An 8843-nucleotide genomic window follows, 5' to 3' on the forward strand; every position below is an offset into this window, starting at 1 on the left:
TATAATTTTTTTTTTTTTATTTATTTATTTTTTTCTGGAAACCAAGACAAATATACTACTCATTTGGAAAATGCCACTATTTCTGCTTTCTCAGTGGTTTCTAAACCTACCGATATGACGACTCTCACAAACCTGTAGCAAACTCAGATCTCCTCAGTGGGTGTCAGCCTTTAATTGTGAGCGAGGGAACAGATTTGGTGAGGGTTAAACTTGCTGTTCATGCAATCTGTGAAGCGGGGCAGACACATCAGCACATCTCATTCACATCTGGAGAGACGAGCTAAAGACACAGACCCTGCTGGAGTTAGTGCTGCCCAGAAATGGGTGAGGGATGAGATTACGGCTAGGGAAAGTGCTAGTAGTGTCCCGATGATGAGACATTAGTTAGAGAAAGAACCATAGCACAGACACAGGAGGGTAGGCACGTTGGGAAAAAAATGCTGTTTATTGGACTAAGTATACCATACAAAGGAAAAAGAAATAACTTAAAGCCAATGTTACAGCAGTGCTGCTGGCAGTCCGTACAGGAGAGAGTGTGTGAGAGAGAAGAAAGAATGATATGTTACAGACAGAGAATGTTATCATCATTAAAAAAGGTATAAGCAAAGTGGAACAATTAAAAATTACACTTCAGGAAAATACAGCAGAATCTCAATGAAGAAGCACAGCAGTAATTTCATGGCAGATCAGAGCTCATATGGGAGCCACACCACCACATTAAAGTCCAAAACTGAATAAGAGCTGTTTGGCAGTTTGAGGCTGAAAGATCCTGATAGACAACACTGACACTAGCCGTACTCTGGGAGCATTAATGTTTTATGGAGCTGGTATTCCTACATTGTGTAAACAGATTCAAACATGAAATGCTCAACCTTAAAGACCCCATGAATAAAAAAATAAAAATCCATGTTTGTTAGCGTCATGGCCATCTACGCTAGTGTACTCCTAAAGGTTAAAAAACAAACATTTACCAGATAAATGCATTCAAATTTGCTGTGGAAAAATATTGATGACTTGTTTCTGCCCAGTAAAATCCTCATTAATGAGAATATACCTCTGCCGGAATGCCACCTGCGGTTACACTTTATTTCGATAGTCCACTTCAGACATTTTATTAACTATAAGTAACTTTGTAACTACATGTCAACTAATTCTCATTAATTTGCAACTACATGTCAACCAACTCTCAGAGTAGACTTAGGGTAGGTTTAGGGTTAGTAGAATAAGTTGACAAAGAAAGTGTTAGAAGATATTAAGCAGACAGTCTACTAATACTCTACTAACTGCTAGTTGACATGTAGTTGCAAAGTTACTTACTGTTAATAGAATGTCTAAAGTGGACTATCGAAATAAAGTGTTACCCCACCTGCAATAGCATGTAGCACATCAAGGTTCTGCTCAAGCATACTTGAGCTATCTGTTATCATTCACATCAATGGTAGTTACTCGGTTGACGCATGTTATGAAGCATGCAACCTGCCTTCTTTGCTCATGGGAATTCAGTTCTGAAATTTAATTTTGTTTGAGCGAAATGACTAATTAATTGACATCTGCATGGAAAATTCAATAGAGTCTCATGAGAATTCAATTCTATTTTATATTTGGGCAGTTTGACAGAAATAAGTACATGTAAGGTTGTACTCGTGTCTTATTTGTATGTTTCGTATGATCTGTCCCCCCCTAATAAATACATTTCCCTAATTAATTTTCATATGAATCAGAATGTATAAAGTTATGCAAAATCACCAACTCGTAGAATAGTTTCCTCATGAGATGGAGTTGTTGGTGCAGTTACAGCATCAGTAGGGGCTAAGAGCCAAAACTAACAGGGCAAAAGCCCCAACTCTTTGGGATTGGTGGGCTGTGACATCAGCTAACATCCTGCCCAACTTCCTGTTTCAGTAGGAAATATGTCAACTCATGAAAGGAAACCGTACTCCTCAAACAATTTTAATGGGGTCTTTAAGCTTGAATAGGTGAACTTTGAGTTTGTTTTGGCACCGATTACAGAATCATTTCAGGTGCGACCTTCATACATGACATTGCCTGTAGTTGATTTGTAGCTACACGAGCACACTCTTATGACAAAGACAAAAACAAAAAAAGTTCCAGTAAGTTCTCTGTAGCATGTCAAAGCATAATGAATGTCATTGGCCATTATACATGAACTAGGCCTGCATATTTAACTTTATTATTTTGGCTATTACTGTTTTAAATACATTTTTTATTGTAAAAACAATCGTCAAAAACGGTAAGGTCTTGTAAAAAAATTCCAAAATGTGACAAAAAATTACTAATTTTTTTTAATGAAATGTTTTGTACATGCATAATTGTACTTACACTAATTAATGATTTTTTCTAGGTTTATCTTCAATTAAGTTTGGGTGAAATGTAATTCATGTTTTAAGTTATGCCTGAAAGGGAAGATGACTTTTCATTTCCTTTTTAATATCTTTGTTCATTGTAAATATAAGGTAAGCTGGCTTTTAATTTTCCTATCTGAACATTATTTTTACAAAAATGTATGGCACTAAAACAAGTTCTTCTGTAATGCGGCAAGATTTATGAATACAGAAACAGCAAGGCAGCTGGTATTAGTGAAAGGAGAAAAATTTACTCAGAAATATGTCCTTTATGATCACTCTGAGAAGTCTTGGGATTTATCGGTATTGTATTGAAGTGTGAAACAATGTGCATTTATTAAAAACACTTGCAGATTTCAACCACTATAGAAATAAATGTGGATTAAACACTCATTTTGAGTGTAATATATGTACATTCTTTTATCTACAGGCATATTATACATATGCAGCCGTAATCTCTGTGACTTCATATTTGATTATGAAAAATAAGCACTAGTGGGCTATTTATGTACAATAGTAACGTTTCTTTGAACACAGATTCTTAATATCATTCTTAATATTTTTCTCTCACAAAATATTTGCTATTTAACATCAAAGTGAAGTAATGCCTAAGATGATGCATGGTTTGAATTTGAGTGTCAGTTAATAGTTTTAAATAAAGATTGGTTTGCTGGAACACTATTTGCACAAATTGTGCACTGCATTTTCAGCTAAATATCAAATAGATCCAAATATATGTAGCACCTTGTTTACCTCCACAGTGCATGTAATCTAGAGTCACACCAATGCTTTTCATTCTCTAAGATGTGCATTCACACATATGGCAGTGCCGAGCCCATTCTGAGCAGCTCTTTGAAAGATCCAGCTGATCTGATTTTTTTTCTATTTAATAACCACTGTCTTTTTGCAGCTTAAAACATGAAAAATGGTAAAAATCCTGTTATATATCAGGATACAGAGGCACAGAAGGGCAAATGTCTTTCAGTAAATCAGTTTGTGTAATGAAGTGAGCATATGTACATTTTCTCCATTTTTGTTGGGAAAAATAAATCTGGATCTGTAAACAAAAATATCTTGGACAACCAACATTTAAGGTAATTTGAAGGCTTCGTAAGGCTACTGCACAACATGGTCAAACATCCTTATGTTGCATGGATCTACTTTTTGTTTCCATATTGTATGAAATATCAAATGGGATAGACATTTATGGACCATATCTTTGTAATCTATGCTACACCATTGTAAGAAGTTCTATGAAATGATCTAACCTTATATTGGACAACTAGGGTGAAGTCTTCTATTGATTTTGTTGTACATTTACATATAATTTTTTTGGCTTTTTCATCTATATGCCATCTCGAAGGATAATTAAATAAAGGAAAATAATAAAAGGTACAAACCTTTCACAGACACTCTTAAAAATGATGGTTCCAAAAGGTGTTTTTTTTCGCAGTGATGCCATAGAAGAACCGTTTTGGGTTCCTCCTCTTAAAGTTCTTAAAATAACCATTTTTCTTTTTGTGAAGAACCTTTTGTACAATGGAAAGTTTCCATGGATGCTAAAGGTCTAAGGTTCCAACAAAGAACTTTCATTTTTAAGAGTGTATGTTTTGCTATCGGCCAGCAGATCTTCTCCTAAAGATGTTCCCTCTGAATCGTACAACCTTACATCAAGAGAACCAGACGATCTGTGGAAAACAGGTCAGAAAGAGCGAGAAGCGGACTTCTCTCACGTCACAGAGGTGAAGGTGCTGTTAGTAACAGGGTGAGATTGGTTTTTAAGGAAGGCAGAGCCTTGGTGAATGTGCTCCAGGAAAGAGAAGTTGCGGGAGAAAGGTCACATGACAGCACAGCACTGGCAGCGTTTTTTCTTTTCAATACCTGTGGGTGGCAGTTCCTTGGTCGAGCTTTCATCCTTGCCTTCTGAAGAGAGTTCGGTGGTGTCGGACAGAGGCCGGCCCGACACGAGGTCTGCGGCGTTGCCGTCGATGGTGGAGATATCAGTGACGGTCTTCTCCCGGAGAGATTTCTCATCGTCCTCGTCGATGAGGACGATCTCGGCCTTGATGGTGCCATCAAAGCCAAGCAGCTTCTTGGATTCCTCCTCATCCTCGACGCTGTGGTAGCCCATGAAGATCATGGTCACTGGTTTGTCGGCGGAGGCTTGTGGAGTCTGCGTTACCTCGCCTTCGTAGCCTTTCCCAGGGGATTGTTTTTTGTCTTGCTTGGAGCTCAGCTGTTCTCCCGTTGGCTGGGACTCAGCCGGTGTGACAGTGACCCGGGCTCCATCGCTTCGTGCTTGGGACTGGCCGACTTGCTGCATGAGCTCGTCCACCTCGCCGGGACTCCAGGGGTGCGTGCCGTTCTCCAGTGTAGTAGATCCCCCAGAACGCACCTCGTAGATCACTTTGCAGCCGTCGTCGTAGACTTTGACGCCCCTCTGGTGAGCGTCCCGCGGGCTGACCGCCGAGGCCGAGAGGATCTTGGTGGTGCCCGTTTTCCGGTCCTTCTCGACATTGATCTCCATGGCGTATAATGCTTGGGGAAGAGTGCAGATAATTGTGGGTTAATGTCTACTCAGGGTGGCCTATCATGCATTACTGAAATGTGACATGCTTGTTATTAATGGGTTTTTCAGTGATGTCACTACGTGCATGCAATATTTGTACAGTCTCATAAATTGGCATTAAAATCAGAGCCAAAAAACAAATTCAACCTACCCTTTGCACTGTTATTACGCTGTTGCCAGTAACCGCTGTATGCTGATGTAAGCTTAGTTGACGACACACTCGACACACATTTTTCTTGATTTTATGGAAATGCAGCATTACTCTTATATTTGACAAATTGCAATTTTAGAGTTATTAATAACAGCTTCCATTGAAAAATAAAACTGCTTGGTAAAATACAAAAGCACCCAGAGCTAGTTCTGAGGCAGCTAATTGGATTCATCTAAACCAGTGGTTCTACAGTGTAGGCTTGCAACTTAAAATAGGTTGAAGGGGAGAAATAAAAAACAATACTAATGCAAATAATGAAAATGCAACTAACTATAAAATTGTGCAGTTAGACAGGTAAAAAAAAAAAACCCTTTTGAAAAATAGCTGCATTTAATTGTTTTGCATTGTAGTGTCAAATCTTCAAACCTAAAAAATAGATTTAAAAAAAAAATTGTACTTGCAGATAATATAATATTAATGAAAGGGCATTCAAATATAAGATAATATACAGTATTTTGAATGTACTAAATTGCTAGTTCATCTTTACAAATGTGTATTACTAATATATTTCAATAAATAAAATACAAGTTTGAATAGAAATGATATTGAAGTACATTTTAGTTTATCCTAAATGTTTATCAGTGCACCTTAACAAACTTTAAAAGACAATAGAATTATGAAATTACATATTTTGATTAAATATTTACTAAATCCTAGTGAGTCAAAAACAGCACACTAACATTAAGCTACTTGCATTTATTTTGAATTTAAACTGTAATACATTTTCATTTAATTGCAATTAACATGCAGTTAAGTGTCTGAAAACATTACGTTCAGTTTGCACTTAAGTATATTCTTTTCATAACAAATACTCTTTTTAAAAGCATGTTTTGGGTATAGGCATTGCAACTTTTATAAAGGAGTAGAAAATACGAAATCCTCTGCCACTTGATGCACATTCTTTGTCATTTTGTAGAAGTAGAGTCTTATAGTTTTATATAGAAGGTTCACCAGCAGCTTATGCAACCGAACTGATTTGAACACAATTGACGTCATAATTATGACTTTCCAACTCATAAACATGAACTTGAAAAGCGGAGCACACTTATTTCACACAAGGTTAAGTACATAATGACAGTATTTTCACCGTGGGTGAACTATTTCTTTAACATCTGTGGGCAACAAGTACAATTGTGTGTTTTAATCATAGCTTGGTAATGAGGGGTTGCCTGCAGTTGAATGTATTTATACTGTATTGGTGCAAGCCTAATTAGTGATCAGTGGAGAACAATTAACTGAAGGCGTCTAACCATGAGTCTCGCTCAAGAGTGCAGACACCCCCACCATCAAAATGCAACTTGTTTTCTTACTAAACTACAGATTTACTACAAAGATAAACTACAAAGACCCAAGTCTTCAAGGCCCTCTAGTGGTGAAAGCATGTTATAGCATGTTCCAAGATCAGCGAGGGCAAGACTAACTAATGTCTTAGACAAGCTTATATATTGTTCAAGCATTTATTTATCATTATCAATACTCATACATAACATTTTATACTTTATATAGGAAGACCGGGTTACCTCGAATACTTTTTATTCTAGTGAATATTTTGTGGGGTTTGCAGCTGATTTTTGAAATGTACTTTCTGTTTAGGCACATTCAAGTCTTTTATTGAAGATTTTACATCATTATTGAGCAGGAAAAAAAAGATTGGTAACACTTTATTTTAAGGTGTCCTTGTTACACATGCATTTACTAATAACAATAAATCATGCAGAGTTACATGCAAGTAACCCAAAGCCAAATCCTAATCCTAACCCTAACCATATATAGTAAGTACATGTAGTAAATTAATATTACTCAGAACTTAAATGTATAATTACACTGTAACAAGGACACCTTAAAATAGAGTGTAACTGAAAAGATTTGTAACATATGTTGAACTTTGATATATTCTTTGAGCCTCGAATCAGTAAGAATGCTGAATATACAGAAATATTATATATTAGAGGAACAAGGCTACACTGTAAAAAAAAATCCGTAAAATTTACGGTAAAAAAACGGCAGCTGTGGATGTCGGAATTTTACTGTAAAAAATACGGTAGCAACGTTTTAGGTTTTACGGTTTTAACTTAAATTTACAGTTAAATACTGTAATTTAATTAACTGATATAATGTTAATATACCAACCTATTGAAGTACTGAAATCTGTTTTGTATCTTTGTAATACACTGATAACCTCCAAATGCAGGAGGTGATGAGAAAGTCACATGATGAACCAAAGCCCATCACAAGCAGCTTCTAAATAATAACATATATAGAAGGTGCACAGCGTCATTCACACAAACACTAAACACCATCACGGTAACACACATGAAACTGAAATAATGCAATAAACATTCATTTAACAACATTAGGTGTAACACACAACCCTAATATACAAAACTGATAAGAAAAAACTCAGAAGAAACGTAGTTATTTCAACAAAAAAACATCAAATTTGAAATGTAATGTAGGGAATTCTGGAAATGTCAATTTACGGTTATTCACTGTAAATTATACGGTCTTTTTCACTTCCAAAAACGGTATACTACCATAAAATTAATGTCCAATACAGTTTTTCACCGTATATAGTAGGGGAATTTACCGTTAACCATTTAACAGGTTTTTACTGTAGCATTTTTACAGTATTTTACCGTTAAATTCACAATCATTTTTAACAGTGTACTTAATAGGCTACACATTAAAAAAGTTAAAAGAGAGAGAGATAGAGAGAGAGAAAAAAACAAAAACAGTTTTTTTAATCCCATTGTAGTTTAAAGAAACTGATTACGTAATTACAGTAAATTACAGCAATTAATCAACTGTAATGAATAAAACGACAACATAAACATAAATAACTTGCCCCAACCTCTTACATTATTAAAATTTAGGTTAACATTTACATTCATTGCAAAGTTAACTCTTCTATTGTGCTCACTTGTTCAAAAGGTATTACAAAATATAATGCTTTTCATTTTGAATAAAAGTTTGGAGAACAAACTTAAAAAAAAAAAAAAAAAGATTTACAATGTGAAAACATTCCTGCAATTGGAATTTTGACTCAAAACCTTTACTGAGATGTAACAACTTCTCCATGTGACAACTAAACTTGTCTCCCTTATCCTCTTGTGAATATTTTATGCTTAAAATATATTGACCAACTGTGTTTTCCTATAAAACATCACGTTGGATTTTTCTGGATGTATTTATTTTGGTATGAGATTCGTGACTCATGTCCAAAGCTCTGACAGAACAGACACAGCTCACACAAAAGCGTCACGATGACCTTTATTATGCCAATTTAGGAAATCAGTCCTACAGTAACATCAACATCCACAACTATGAATGGAGCATTTCTGTGAGCTTTAATTGTGTGAGCACACAAGGTTGTGATTGTACACACAAGGCCCTTTCACTAGCTATATGTATTCTTTAATAACTGCTAACGGAGGACTTCCATGTGCAAATAACTAAAACAAGAGTTTGTTCAGTATAGTGTGAAAAGTTCGATTTGACCCAAATTAGTATCTAGCAGATTTATCAGTTATTTAATATTTCAGTGTTATTTTTTCAGTAAGTAGAGCCTTTTTTTCCATCACAGAGAGGTGCCAGTCACTTTATTCCATGCGTCTCGCTGCCTGTAAGCTGTGATGGGTGTTTACCATGACTCATTTAAAAGCAGACTTTCCCCTTTTTTCTTTTTCCAAAGCTCAGTCAG

At 35.8% G+C, this 8843-nt stretch overlaps 1 protein-coding gene across 1 annotated transcript in view; it reads right to left on the minus strand.

Annotated features, from left to right (window-relative positions):
• LOC107570384 (paralemmin-2-like) overlaps positions 1-5263 on the minus strand; it is an 8595-nt gene extending 3332 nt beyond the window's left edge. Inside the window, exon 1 of the mRNA XM_016256613.1 lies at positions 4245-5263. Within this exon, the coding sequence (XP_016112099.1) occupies positions 4245-4890 (646 nt within the window). The 5' untranslated portion in view covers positions 4891-5263. The remainder of the gene's footprint in view (positions 1-4244) is intronic.
• Between the last annotated feature and the right edge of the window lie 3580 nt (positions 5264-8843).

The sequence above is a fragment of the Sinocyclocheilus grahami genome, unplaced genomic scaffold (assembly GCF_001515645.1).
Source record: "Sinocyclocheilus grahami isolate Dianchi unplaced genomic scaffold, SAMN03320097.WGS_v1.1 scaffold1451.1, whole genome shotgun sequence".
Taxonomy (NCBI): Eukaryota; Metazoa; Chordata; class Actinopteri; order Cypriniformes; family Cyprinidae; genus Sinocyclocheilus; species Sinocyclocheilus grahami.